The 15,225-nt window shown below is 43.0% G+C and overlaps 1 protein-coding gene across 1 annotated transcript; it reads right to left on the bottom strand.

The window, feature by feature from the left end:
* Positions 1-425: 425 nt before the first annotated feature.
* Positions 426-13,324, bottom strand: LOC122678159 (neuroblastoma breakpoint family member 6-like protein). Its single transcript, XM_043878717.1, has 7 exons — positions 13,168-13,324; positions 12,737-12,879; positions 10,948-11,050; positions 8,800-9,035; positions 4,913-4,964; positions 3,896-4,057; positions 426-858 (listed from the first exon to the last, which is right to left on the bottom strand). The coding sequence occupies exons 2-6, from the start codon at positions 12,870-12,872 to the stop codon at positions 3,910-3,912; spliced, it is 675 nt and encodes a 224-aa protein (XP_043734652.1). The 5' UTR covers positions 12,873-12,879; positions 13,168-13,324; the 3' UTR covers positions 426-858; positions 3,896-3,909.
* Positions 13,325-15,225: the final 1,901 nt, after the last annotated feature.

Genomic DNA, 15,225 nt, shown 5'->3' with positions numbered 1-15,225 from the left:
CCTCCTGCCCTCAATCTTTCCCAGCATCAGGGTCTTTTCAAATGAGTCAGCTCTTCACATCAAGTGGCCAAAGTATTGGAGTTTCAGCTTCATCAGTCCTTCCAGTGAACACCCAGAACTGATCTCCTTTAGGATGGACTGGTTGCATCTCCTTGCAGTCCAAGGGACTCTCAAGAGTCTTCTCCAACACCACAGTTCAAAAGCATCAATTCCTCGGCACTCAGCCTTCCTTATAGTCCGACTCACATGTAATATTAGGTGCTCAATAACATGTAATTTTGGAATGAAGTATGCATTCAGCCTTGGTTTCTATCACTCTGGGTTATAAATGTAGTGGGCACATTAATGTTTGAGTTCTCTGCTTTAGGCTGAAGAAAGAAAGTTTTATAATTTTGATTTGTACAAAAAGATGATAGCCAACAGAATGCATATAAAATAAGCTTTATTTTAGGATCATTAGAAACCCCCAAACTCCCAGGAAAAGGGACATGTACTGAAGAGTTGATGAATGGTCTGCAGTGACATTATTCTGACATATTCTTCATCCAAGTCCTTGCCTTTTTCTTTCAGCTGCTGCTGACTCTAGTTATCCACAGGAGGGAGATGGGAGGGAAAAGGGTGAGATTTTTCTCAAGATTAGCTGTGAGTCTAGGCATTGGTGTCCCTTGGGCAGTTATATTTGTGGGCTGAAGGGCTGAGACTTCTGCAAACTGGAGTAAAAATCTAAAGTAGTGTGAAATCTTGCTGTTCCTCTCAGATTTGGATTTTGCTTGCTTTATTGTTTTTCTCATCAATTGGGGGCTATGCTCTGTTGAAATAAGACAAACATTTTCACACAATTACAGCATTAGTTGTCACCTGAAACAGAAAACAAAACACAACAGAATACAAGTGAGGATTTTCTATCAGATTCTGCTGATACCTAACTGAGGTTGCAGTGAGAGGTAAGAGAGGAAAGATGGCATGTGCCACCTGAATGTATTAGGAGGATAAACTGTGGCAGTCAGCTACAGTCTGGAAAGAGAAAGCTGTGCTAGCAGATGAGAGGGGAAAGCCCTCTGAAATATACCATCTGCCCTGTGGTGTGGGACATAGGACTCCACCACCCCAAAACACTGATGGCCCTGCTCAAAACTGCTGCATGTGGTTTAGCCAGGTCCCTACCCCCACCCCCCACCACCCCCACTACCTCCACCTCCCCACTGCTAACCACCCCCTCACCCCGCTCAGCATCGGTTTACTCTCCATTCTACTCTTGTGGAGAAAAAAGGAAGACCTTTCACACCTCTCAGGAGAGAGGTGCCTAGCTTCAAGCATGCACATTCAGAAACAGTCTGTTCTAGGACTTCCCTAGTGACGCAATAGATAAGAACCCGCCTGCCAGTGGACAGGACGTGGGTTCCATCCCTGGTCTGGGATCCATATGCCAGGAAGCAACTGCCCCGGGGCATCACAAGTACTGACCCATGCTCTAGAGCCCTCAAGCTGCAACTACTGAAGCCTGCACGCATAGGGCCCTTGAGCCACAACTAATGAGCCCTTATCCTGCAGCTCCTGGGGCCCATGCGCCCTAGAGTCAGCAAGCCGCAACTACTGAGCCTGGGAGCTGCAACTACTGACGCTTGTGCTCCTAGAGCCTGTGCTCTGCAACAAGAGAAGCCACTGCAATGAAATGTCCGAGCACCACAATTAGAGAAAGCCGGCATGTAGCAACGCAGACACAGTGCAGCTATAAGTAAATAAAGTAGTGTGTACATGTTAAAAAAAAAAAAAAAAGGCAGCCTGTTCTAGGAAAGAGAGGCTGTTTTAAATGGAAATCTGGCTCCTAAATCCATGTCCTATCCTTTTTAAATAGAAAGAGGGTGCTATTATGAAACCAGGAGCATCCTCAGACACTATCAGTGCCTTGTGATTTGTAATAAGAAATACACACTTGGTCGTCATCCCTGTTTCTGGCATAGAACTCTGAAAACCCTTGTAATTTCCTAAGTGATGGAGGGATAAAGGTACTTGTGTTTGTATTAATAAAGCAACTTTTGGAAGCAAGTATTGCTGGGGGCTTCTTGCCAGGAAGGTCCATCTTGTGATGAGAGGGTTGGAACTTCCGGTCCCAGCCCCTGACCTATGGATGGGGAAAGGGGCTGGAGACTGAGTTCAATCACTATGGCCAGTGGTTTCATCAATCAGGCCAGTGTAATGAGTTTCCATAAAGTTCAAAAGGTTTTCAGGATTATGAGAGCCTCTGGGTTGGTGACCACATGGAGGTACTAGGAGAATACTAGGTACTAGGCTTTCTCTGAAAAGGCATGGAGGCTCCACACTTTCCCCCATGCCCTGCCCTGTGCACCTCTTCCATCTGCTGTTCCTGAGGTATATCCTCTTATAATAAACTGATAGTGTAGTAAGTACAATGTTTCTCTGAGTTCTGTAGGAACAACTCTAGGAAATTAATTGAACCTGAGGAGGGGATGGTGATATCCTGATTTCTAGCCAGTCAGTCAGGAGTTCAGGTAAGAGTCTGGACTTTCAACTGCCCTCAGAATTGGACAGGGTGTGGAGGCATGGAATAATCTTGTATGACTGAACACTTAACCTTAACCTATGGAATGGGAAATCTCCCTTACCATGTCGGAACTGGTTCCAGAATCTAAATATATTCAAGTATACTTCCTTTGCCCCTGAGGAAACAGTTGGTCAAGAGCTTAAGTAACTAGAGCTACGTGACCTATAAGTTGAGAAACCGAAGACTGGAATTCAGGCTTAAATAATAGGGTGAATTTTGTAAGTAAATGGTGGGTTTCCTAGAACCATTCCTGGAGCCTGGAGTCTGGGGACCTGTAGAGGGAACATCTTTCTAGATAGAGAAAACTAGGAGAGTTATGGATTGTGTAATAGTGTTGTTCTCCACATCTTTTGTTTTGATAGCCAGATGTGGCAAGAGGAGAGAGCGATCTGAGGGTGGTCTCTCCCTGTGGGTTTTGACCGCTTATGTCTGGAATATGACTCAGGTGATGTGGAAGGCTCTGATTTTCTCCCCTGATATCTGTGTTTTCATTGTACAGCTGGGCAGTGGATTCCAAGATCTGCCTGTAGAAGTGAGAAGTGCATCCTGTTCCAGGAAAATAATTACAGTTTAGTCGAGTTACACACATTTGCTTCCAAGGATGCTCTCTGCAGTTCCTTGTCCTGTGCTTCTGCCTCAGCCCAGAACAAAACCAGGACTCAAGGGTGGGGACTTCAGTGTGATGGGGCAGAAGCTTAACTTTCACCACCCGATAGTCTGTACTAAGATGGAACCTCATGGGGAGAGAAGCCACCTGAGGGGCGATGGACACTGGTGCTTAAACTCAGGAGCCATGAGTTCATGAGGAACCTGCCTCGTCTCCTGCATTGCTGAGGAACCATGATAAGTGGACCCCAAATATGGGCAAGGCTGATGATATTCTCGGAAAGCTAGAAAAGCCTAAAGGACACCATTCAGAAACTGTAATTAGCTAGAACATTTCAGGAAAGCTAAGATGCTTCATCTTAAATAATGAAGTTTATTATGTACATGTGCTGAGGCGTGGCAGAGAGTTTCTCATGATCCCTTCTCTCTCTGCACTCTGGTTTGCCCGGGGTTCCTCAGCTTGCATATGCCAGTGGGGGCCAGAGAAAGGGAGGTGAGGTGTGGACCAGGGAGAATGCAAATGAACAGACACACCAGTGACACAAAACGTGGTCCCAGAACTGAATTCAGCCTAATCACTTTTTCAAGGTTAGTTCTTAGGGTCTGCCTGCAGAGATGATCTCAATCAGCCTAGACAGAGATGGTGAGCAGGTAGAAGCTACCAGAGCTTTATTATTCAGTCTTCTGCTTGTTGGGGGTTATTCTCTCTGTATTGGGAATACTCACTGGCTCAGTCTACATCAGAGCTGGTCCTGCACATCACACACAGAGGCATTGCTGCTGGGAGGCTGGTGGGAGTCATGGCGACTGGAATGCATCAGATACTTTTCATCTAGTGAGTCCTCCGGGACTTCATTCACTTCTTCCTCCTGGAGCCCCATGCTGAGCCTAAGTGGGGGATGGAGAAGGAGGCAGACAAGACAGGAGATGAAAAGAAGGCAACCAGCTTCATCCTGACAGCTGGTGCTCATCTGAAGCTCATGGAAGGGACACCAGAAACCAAAAGGCCTATCCTCTCAGAAAAAACATAACAATCCATTTCTAACTGGGACTTCAGTGTGCATAGAATTGGGGTAGAAGAGAGAGCAGCATGTGTTCAGTGCACTGACCTCTAAATATGGATGAGGAAGTAGACTCAACAACTTCTCTAAAATATACTCTGACACACAGGACACACAGACTCCTATAATACAGACATTAAAATGCTATGGACAATTTTTATGTAAGAGTATATGAAGGGGTCCATTGAAGACTGGCTCCTGAGGGAATGTAACCTCCTAGGACTCTTGTAGCTTTTAGATCATTCTCTCCATATATATGTATATTTATATATATATGACATGATTGGCTTTATTTTTCAAGATATTTCTGGCTATGAAACATTGGCCAACATATCTCAGGGCAACTGGGCAGAAACAGGCATTTCACTTCAGTTTTTAATCATACAGGTTTTCAGAAAATAGAGACCAGGTTTCTCTGGCTGGTTTACCTTTAGGTCAAAATGACTCAGTTAACTAAACCTGAAAAATTACTAAGAAATGGCAACTAATACAAGAACTTCAATGAGAACAGATAACATGGGTTAAAGGACACATCATCGTATGATGAATGCATGAAATAGGAACAATCAGCAGCTTCTGGATTCTCCTGGATCTGGGACCTTTGGCCTCTGGGTCTCTTGCTTCTGGACTCCTCTCTAGGTTTCACCACTCCATGATCAGCCCTTTCATCACTCAGAGTTACCTGGCTGCCGGTGACCCCTGTCCCTCTTCATCCTTCCTATCATGGTGATTTTCTGTGAACCAAAAATAGAAAGAGTTAGTGGGAAATTGAGCAGGTCCCATCTCATGCTTACAAATACAAGGACCTATCTGACCAGAGACACAATACTCTATATGTTTGTTCAGAATGCTCTGGGAGAATTATTCCAGGAGGGCTAAAGTTGTGTCTTTAGAGGAGCAGCCTGGCAGGCTTTCCTGAGCAACAGTGAACAATATATTGCTGGTTGGCTGAATTGTCACCAGGATGTCTGCTATTGAGTCAAGGCAAAAAGTTCACAATGTCCTGTTCTCCAGCACACGGGATACTTGCCTGGCTGTCTTCTGCATGCTTTCAGCTCTAACCTTCATTTCCCCCACAAACTTGGTGGATGGACCATGGCTGTGAGTCCCAATACTGCTCTCACACAGATATTCCAGCAGCCACGGAGGAGCCAATACAACAGGAGAAACCCCCTGTTCTATCTAAATGACTGGACGGGGGGGGACCTCAGCTGATGAGTGTAAAGAGACTCTTCCCCATTTCTTTTTTTTTTCTCTCCTGACCCTCCCCAGAGACCAGCCCATTTGCAGAACTGTGTTGTTGAGACAGCTGAGCAGGGATGTTAACCACAAATGAGAATCTAGGGCTCTAGTCCAAAAGGGACTAATTGTCTGAAAAGTGTGAAGAGTGTCCCCTCCTCTTTTTTCTGTCTCAATTTTCTTGCCTCTTTGATCTTAGTGTAGCCCCCTGCAGTTCTGCAGGACAGTGTGACAGGAGAAATGACTGGGAGAACCCAATCTTTCTGAACAGAGGGATGTGGAAGAGGCCCCTTGGGAACTGGGAAGTAGAGAAGAAATGCCAGAGAGAGGAGAGGCTGGGAAATGATCTACAGACTGTCAAAAATATTAGGGTTCATCCCCAAACTGAGCTTGTGTGGAACAGAGACAAGGAATCCTGGCAAAGGATTAGAGAACTGAATTACCATATAAACCATCAGCTAGTCCAGACTAAACCTAGTGGCATACTTGCTGAACTGACCCAAACAACACATCAAAGGCCCTGAACACTAAACTGATGTTGGAACTGCTACCCATAGAATGTGAGACAGAACTTGCAGTCTAAACCTAGAAGAGGTTGATTGCCTGCTGAGAAATAATCCAGAGGGCTTTAACAGGACCCAGTGTCTCACAATATAATATTCAAAATGTCCAGAGTACAATCTAAAAGGACACAACATAAAAAATATATATATATAATCATTTGTTTGATGAACAAAAAAGCATTTGACAAAACAATGTCAATTCAAAATAGAATTCTTAGCAAATAAGGAACTTCCTTAAATAAGTTGGAAGTTTTATTTAGCTGGACCTCGGCCTGCTCACATTTGTGTTAGGAGACAAAATTTCTTCTCTATTGTCAGCAGTCACCATCATAAAACAATAAAAAAAGGTTTGCTTGTTCATGGAAATATGAATAAATAAAACAAAGAACTATCTCAACCTGATGAAAGACACTGTGATCATTAATTAGAATACCCAATATTACTAAAAATATCCTTAAATTTATCACAGATTTAATGCAATGCCACTCAAAATCCCAACAGGATTTTTTTATAGACAATGACTATAAAATCTATATGGAAAGGCCAAGAACCTTGTTTTAGGCAAAGAGTCTTACATAAAACTAGACAATGATGATCCAATAAGTTGGACCTCACCAATATTAAGAAATTTTTCACTCTGAAAGAAAGTTAAGGGAATGAAAAGATAAGCCACAAACTGGGAGAAAATACCGACAAGTCAAATATCTGATAAAGGACTTGTATCCAGAAATATAAAGAACTCTCAAGACTCAATAATATGAAAAACTACTTTAAAATGAACAATATAGTAGACACTCACTTTCCCAAAGATACATGGATGATCAGTAGACATATGAAAAGATCTTCAAAACCATTAGTCAATAGGAAAATGCAAATTAAAAATCACAGTGATAAGCAACCACACAGCTATTAAGAGACAAAAAGCCCCAAAACAACAACCGGATAATGTCAAAAGCTGGTATTGGGGAACAACTGCAATCTAACTCATTGCTCAGGGGAATGTGAAATGGTTTTGTCACACTGGAAAACAGTTTGGTAGTTTCTTATAAGTTAAATGTACAATCTTATAATGTACACTTGAAGGATACGTACACTCTTTAAGCTTCCCTGTGGCTCAGATAGTAAACAATCCGCCTGCAATACAGGACATGGGTTTGATCCCTGGGTTGGGAAGATCCCCTGGAGAAGGAAATGACAACCCACTCCAATATTCTTGCCTAGAGCATTCCATGGACAGAGGAACCTGGCAGGCTATACAGTCCATGGACTCACAGAGAGTCAGATATGACTGAGTGACTAACACACACACACACACACATTTACCATGTGACTCAGCAATCCTACTCCAAGATATTTATCCAAGCAAAGTGAAGTGAAAACGTATTTTCACACAAAAATCTGTATGTGAATCTTAACAACTATGAATCATAATCACCCCAAACTGAAAACAATCTAAATGTCCTTCAGTGGATGACTGGATAAACAAAAAGTGGTACATCTCTATAACGGAATAGTACTCATCAATAAAAAGGAACAAACTACTGATACATTCTGGAGATTAAAAAATATCTAAAGGGACAAAAAACAATTCCAGTGGTTGCAGGGACTTGATTTGGAGGAAATGGTTGACTACAAAGAGGTACAGGGAACTTTTACAAACGATGGAACTGTTCTGTATCTTGGTTGTGGTGGTACTTTTATGTAACACTGTACACATTTTTCAAACCTCACAGAACTGATTCTACAGTGGGTCAGTTTAATGCACATCAAGTATCTTAAAAATCAAAAATGATTCGATGGCTGCTGCCTCCTGCTCCAAAAGCATGTGATGAAAGCAGTTTTAGCAATGTGGTCTCCAGCCCCATATATTCTCCACTGTACTCTCGAGTACCATTGTCATGGTCCCCAGAATACAGGGTGGGAAGCAGGTATGCTGTAAGCACCTGACAGTCCTCTTCTTTTAAAATTGTAACCCAAGGGCTGATATCCGGCTACTGATTCTGAAGGCATCCACTTCAAAGACAGCTATCTTGAAGGAACACATGGCCAGCTACAGGGCCAGATGAAGAGGCAAGGTACTCCACTTCTGAAGTTTCTCTTGTTTTAGAGATCCTTGGGTGATTTAGATCATTGATGTCTGACCCCTTGTTTTTCTTTCCTGCACTTTAATCACCAGTAAAGAGTGAACCCAAGAAATCCTAGGCACCCCACCCTCGACCCAAATTAGGCAGAACCACAGCCCTGTGCTGTCTCCCTCTTTTTACAGGTAACCAGACCCTAACCTCACTGGGTATCCCTGGCTGAGCCATGTACCCTCTGGCAAATGTGAGTGATATACCTCATGCTTTTCAAAGTTCCCTGATGGTTGTAGCTGAGGTATATCTTGCAATCATAAGAACCACAAGGGTCAGTCCAGTGACAACATTGGCTCCTTTTTGGAATATGTCTGTGGAGGCTCACCTTGGGCCCAGGGTTGGACGCCCAGGTATTTCTAGCTGATAGCTTCACTCTGGAGTGGGTTGCCACATCCTTCTCCAGGGGATCCTCCTGACCCAGGGAGCGAACCCACGTCTGTATCTCCTGCATTGGCAGGCAGGTTTTTTACCAGCTGAGCCACCAGGGAAGCTGTCCTGTAGCTGAGACCACCACAGAACCGCAGGACACCTGGCTACAACGTCACTGAAGGAGTTGTGAAGGTGTGGAGTCTCATGTGAGGTTAGGATCTCTGGAGGAGCTAAGTGTTCTCAGAGCCTATAAGATAACTTACCAGTGGAGAGTTTGCTGGCAAGTCTCTCTGCCATCTGGCTTCCTTGGGCCAGGAGCTCACAGTATCTCTGTCTCTGGTAGTAGGTCATGTCAGTGCTCTTGAGGAAACTCTCAAAAGTCTTGATTGTGTTCTTTGCATGCTGTGTGAATAGATGACAGACACCTTTCCCTTCCTGTATCTTCTGTCGTAAGCAGGTCAGTTCTCGGGCCTGAGCCTCAATCAGGGGATCATATCTCCTAAAGTGGCAAAGAAAAGTAAAATGTTAAAAAAAAAAGAAAAGAAAAGTAAAATGTAAAAGTGAATGTCATGAATGATAAGTTATGGAAATTTCAGCAGAGGTGTGTCTTCGATTACTTGTAAGGAATTTCCCAAGTTGAATACTTGCACAGGTTGTGTGACTTGCCTGTAACAGAAGGAATGAGGAAATGGTATTGGGTTTGTTTCCTTCTTTTTCATTAACCTCACTTAAAAAAAAAAAGCCCCTTCAGTTCCTCACTTCAGTCCACATCCATTTTAATGTCATATGCGTCATCAAGCATTATACAGAAAGTGTGGCCAATTGGGGGTGGGGAAGCCAGGTACAGAAGTGTTGGACAGGTACATCTGGTATTAACTGAAAGGATGAAAAGAAAAATCAGTGAGAGGGTTAAGATGAAGAGCATTCCTCTGAACGACATGAAAATAAGCTATTATAACAGGTAAGGAGGCACTCAAGAGTAATTAAAATTCTGAGTAACAATTACATGACTCTGTCTGGGATTTCACAGTTTTCTGGTTTTGTACAAATACTTTTTATAGATTCCCAACTAGAATGTGAGCTCTGTGAGGCTAGAGACAGTCCATATGACAGCTTACAGTGCATAGTAGAGCATACATACCTCAGTAGACAATCAGTTAATACTTAAAACCACATAATCCTAACGCTAGACTAGATATTAATAGTCATCTACCCCATCTGATGCTTGAATCTCCTCAACACTAAGTAATCATCCATAGATTGTCTTTCAAAACTCCATTCCTTAGAGTTCCTATAAAGTGTCAGAAGAGCGGAAAGCAGAGATCAGGGAGAAACAGGGTCTCCAGACCTAGGCCTCCTTCAGTCAAGCATCTCCACTTTAGTGGCTCTTTCATTTTAACCAAGGTTGAGAAGATGTCTTCAATGCCACAATCTACCCTATCTATGAAAGTCTCTCAGGATAGGCAATACTGGGCCTTGCAAATTAGTAATTCATTTTCCAGGCAATGACTGCTGAATTAGCTGTCTACCCAATGGCCCTACCAGCTAACACTCGACATAGTCTGATACTTTTAGAAATAAATCAATCAATCAAAGGTAGGGAAGAGAAACATTACTATCATAAAAGGTACTTGGGGACATTAGAAATTAGGAGTGTCCCTTCCCAGCCACAGCTAAGCCCCAGCCTTAAGGGCAGAGGTCCTCCTGGCCCCCAGGCTGCCACCTGTCAGGGACCTAGTCTCACAGAGGCCCAGGCCTGAGGCAGCATAACCTGGGGCAGCCATCATCAAGAAACCCCTCTCACGGGCCAGGGCTCTTTTGCCACCATGGATTCCTCCAGTCAGGACTGTATAACTAAAACAGTTACAGGTTTTTTTAGCTTACTTCCCAGATGTGACTTGCAGTTTTGTGTCAGCACTTTGTTCTCATGTATGCTCTACCATAAAAACCAAATCTAATATTTAAAAAAAGATGATAAGTACTAGGCCTATAAAGAGCAAGAACAGGTATAATAATTATGGCTAATATTGTTGAAAGCTCCACATGTGTGTGAAATGGTTATAACCGCTGGTCATCGTGCATTTCATCTCCATAACCCTCTGAGGCAGACACTGTCAGTATTTTTATTTCACAGATGAGGTCGCTGAGATTCATGGAAAATTGAGTTCATTTGCCCATTGCTAATTCACAAGCCACATTGCCAGAACTCCAATACGAGCATGTGAGCTCATTTTCTTCATATATGACTTCAGGGAGAATCCAGAGAGTCCTCCATTAGTTCCCACAGCCCCGCAGGCTGTCTTTGTCTAGTTCTGTGCCTGTGTGTACATTTCTGCCCTTCTCCCTGCACAAGTTTTCTCCTTATTCTACCGTCCTGGGCTTCCCCACTTTCCACACAGCTTCCTCCTTACCCAAGTCGTGTAGCCAGTCTCCTCTTCTCTGCCAGCTTCCCCTTCTCAAAGGGCATTTCCTCCTCCAGCACAGATTCAATGAGGTCCTTGTACTCTTCACACTCTGGGGAAACAGAGACACTGTCTCAGGGGAAGCTGGCCCTGCTGCTGTGGTCCAGCCTTCAAGGGAGGAGGAAGGCCCACCCGAGGACAGATGTCACCTGGGTGCCAGGCTCCACACAAGGAATCCCACATCTGATTCCTCAGCTTTCCCAGCTACTAGCATTTGATTCCCCCCAAGTTAGAGCTGAGGATAGAGAGTAAAAATGATTCAACTGGAATGAAGCAAAGTCAGAATTCACACACTCTTGAGTTGTGACTCCAAATCTTGGGCCACTTTACCAAAGCACACAGCCTCTTAAGGAAAATATGAACCTGGGCACAGAGGAGGAATTCCCTGTGTGTTTGGGAATCCTCCAAGGACTGTACGGCTGACAGTCCTCCCATGTTGAGAGTTTCGATAATCCCTCAATATTTCCAAGATTTTAAAGTTTATCTAGATACAACTGTGTAAAAATGCACACTAAGGGGAAGTAACCTGAAAGACATGCTCAATGCCAGCAGGTGCTGCGTTAGGTTGGTGGGAAATCTAATACACAGTGTTTGTCAAGGAAATGGCAACCCACTCCAGTGTCCTTGTCTGGAGAATCCCAGGGACAGAGGAGCCTGGTGGGCTGCCGTCTATGGGGTCGCACAGAGTCGGACATGACTGAAGTGACTTAGCAGCAGCAGCCAAGGCCTTGTTCTAACAGATTTTTGAGAATTATCATCCTGAAATCATCATCTCTCTCTGAGGAGGTAGATACTCTTCCTGTTATCATTACTGATGAGGAAACTGAGACATGGAGAAGATGAACAACTTGGGTTTGAAACCAGGAAGTCTGGCCCCAGGGCACACATTCTTAATTACTACACCGTGTTACCTATACACGAAGATGTTGGGTGACATCTTTCTTCTTCTCCAGTTTTAAAAAAAGCTGTATTATGATCATAATAAATGATGTAAAAACAAACACTTACATTCCCATACCTGAAAGCTCGTTTCACTTCTTTGATAACTAGGCTTTAATTTTTACTTTTTGATCCATGTCAATAAGTTGGATAGCAAATTTTATCCCCCATTGGTTTACTGAAAACTAATGGTAGAAATTTGAAAGTGAACTCCACTTCTGCATCAGTAAGAATTCTGCCCTTTTCTTCCTGTCCCCCTCGGTTCTCATTCCCATGTTCCCCAGTCACTACAGCTCCTCCCCTCCTCTTGCTGTGTGCTACTGATGTTCTCATTTCCAGATCTCTGTGGGTGACTTGGGAACAGACAGCTTTAAGGACCTTTAAGGTAGGCAGGGTGTCCTGTCACTTCTTTCTTCCCTAGTGCAGCTAGCACAGTGCTTTGCAAATGGGTGCTCACAAAAACTTTGAATTAAATCCTGAGATGTTTAAGCCAACAAGGATATTATATGTTTATAGAATCTAATATATATTCCTGAGACAGAAAAAAAGTCTAGTGCCTGAATGAGATCTTAGCCTCTATTCCTCCCTATACTCTCACCACAAACTTTACCCCTTTGTTCGTCAGTGTCTCCATCCTCTGAGAAGGGAGTTAACTACCTGCTTCCACCTTTCTGGGAGTGTAGTAAGGATGCAATTTATTTTGATGAAGGAGGGAAAAGAATACAGTTTGAGGGTGTTTTGTTTCTTAGAGGGAAGACAATCATTTATCACTATGGTGACTGTGACCCCAAGGACTTACTGTATTTCTGCAGCTGGTTGGCCAGGGAGTAAACAGTAGCTTGGGACGTGAGCAGTTTCTCTGTGAGGTCTCGAAAGTCCTGTTTGCTTTTTTCCAGCTGGGAGTGCAAGTACTGGTTGGTTTCCAAGATGCCCATTTCTGTCCTCAAACCAGAGAAAATGGTGTGAGATACTGCCATGCTGAAGCTTAGGGTGGAAGAAGCAGAGCCAGAAACTGGGGAAAAGAAACCCAAAGAAATAAGCAATTAGAGACAAGTGAATGGATTGTGTGATGCGTGTACAGCCTGGTAAATTACTAAAATCATTGAAGTATACAATTATAATGACTGGGTGACTATTACAGTATGCAACCTTTGCTTTAATAAGATTTCATTCAGTGGAAAAAAATGTATTGAACATGTTTTTAAAATGAAGATGCGATTTATTACTTACTTTGGGGCCTACTTTGTCAGCATTCCTCAACTCTGAGAATCCTCAACTGTAAAAATGAGGCACAAGAAGCCAAAGCTCAGAGGTCAGGCTCTGACAAGAGTGCCAGAGAGAGGACCCAGCGGGCCAGGTAACCATGCGGACCTGCAATAACAGAACTGGAAGGTGGGGGGTGTCATGGAATCTCGGGAGCTCCTGTATTCTAGTTGACTAGGCCAAACTGATACTCAAGGCCACCTGGTCTGTTCTGAAGGTCACCACTGACGGGGACATTCCCTCGGAGGCCAATATTTGTGAACCCTTGTACTGATACTACAGACCTATCTCTTTCTAAACTTTAAAGCTATTTTGTACTTCTATTCTTGCAAGCATAGAAAACATCAAGGATCAATATTTTCCCAAATTCTTTCATTGTCAAAAGGACTATCATGAAGTCACTTTTCCATCAGAAAAATTCAAAACTTTTAGACAGTCTTGATGTTGTTTGTTTCTCTCATTTCTTCCACACCATTTTAATATTGTGGGGAAAACTCCTGAATTTAATACTGTACTTGGTATGTGAGTAATTAACTTATAAGGATTACTGACTAGATTATGTCTTAATTACCTTCTTGGTGGAGACCAATATTATGGTAGCTTCTTTTGCCTCACTGGGGAAGCATGTGGGCTTCTCATTAAAATTGAAATCAGGTTTAGAACTCCCTGCCTCCAGCCCCATCTTCCTCTTCTCCTGTGCATTACTTTGTGTTTTAAACTGCATATAAGATTTTGAGCTTGTCACTTGTGAATATCATCCTAGCACCACAAGTTTTCTTTCCAACTTGTCAAAGTCACTGAAATAGGTTTTGTTTCTTTTTTTAAAAAAAATTATTTATTTTGATTTTTTAAAATTTATTTATTTTAAATGAAATAAAGATGAATATTTTTAATGATAAAAGGTACATGATTCACAAAGAAGACAGATATCATAAACCATTAGACATCTTAACAACAAAGAAAGCAAGATACATAAAGCAAAAATCAGAAGAAACATAAAAGAAAAAATATATAAGCATAGTGAAACATGAACATTTCTCTGAGAATATTTTATCAAGTACAGAAAAAATAAGAATAGGAGCATCTTGAATGGTGTCAATAATTAAATATAATAGATTTATATTTAATTAGTTTATATTAATCATATCTTACACAAATATATTTGTGTATCTCATACACAAATTTTGGATCTCATACCAGATTTTGGATCTCATACAAAATTTTATATCTCAAAATTTTGTATCTCATACACTGTTATTAGATATCCACAGGACATTTAGAAAAACTGGCAAAAAAATAAACAGTACTAAATTTCAAAAAGTAGAATTCTTTTTTGTGTGTGTGCTTCAGTTACACATATACACATATATTATTTTTGAAATTATTTTCCATTAAAGGTTATTACAAGATATTGACTATAGGTCCCTGTGTGTGTCTGCGCTCTGTCCCTCAGTCATGTCCGACTCTTTGTGACCTGTGGACTGTTGCCCGCCAGACTCCTCCGTCCATGGGGATTCTCCAGGCAAGAAGACTGGAGTGGGTTGCATGCCCTCCTCCGGGAGATCGTCCCAAACCAGGGATTGAAACCGGGTGTCCTGCACTGCAGGCGGATTCTTACCGTCTGAGCCCCAGGGAAGCCCACACTGGTGGAAATCGCCTGGTGGACACAGGAAACCGAAGCACAGCCCCGGAGGCCTTTGCCAGGGTGGGCAAACTCTCATTCATTGGGTGTAGGCGAGGAAGCCGGAAGAGCCATCAGGGGAGCCCACCGTGTGTTCAGCTGTCCTTGGATTTATTTCCGTTCAGGCCCGAAGGATTGGAGCCCTGGCTCCTGGTATCTCTGGGGGCTCTGGCATCTGATGTCGGCAGAGGGCACGGAAATGGCACCGTTTCCCTGGGGGCAGGGGTCTCATCTTAGGAAGAAGTGGCAACTCCAAAGACTCTAGAAAAGGCCGGTACTGCTGTCTCCGTAGCACAATCGGTTGGCGCGTTCGGCTGTTAACCCTAAAGCTTGGTGGTTCGAGC

This window comes from Cervus elaphus, chromosome 20, assembly GCF_910594005.1.
Source record: "Cervus elaphus chromosome 20, mCerEla1.1, whole genome shotgun sequence".
NCBI classification, from domain to species: Eukaryota; Metazoa; Chordata; class Mammalia; order Artiodactyla; family Cervidae; genus Cervus; species Cervus elaphus.
The sequence above is the reverse complement of the archived record's forward strand: the minus strand, read 5'-3'. Positions and strand labels throughout refer to the sequence as shown.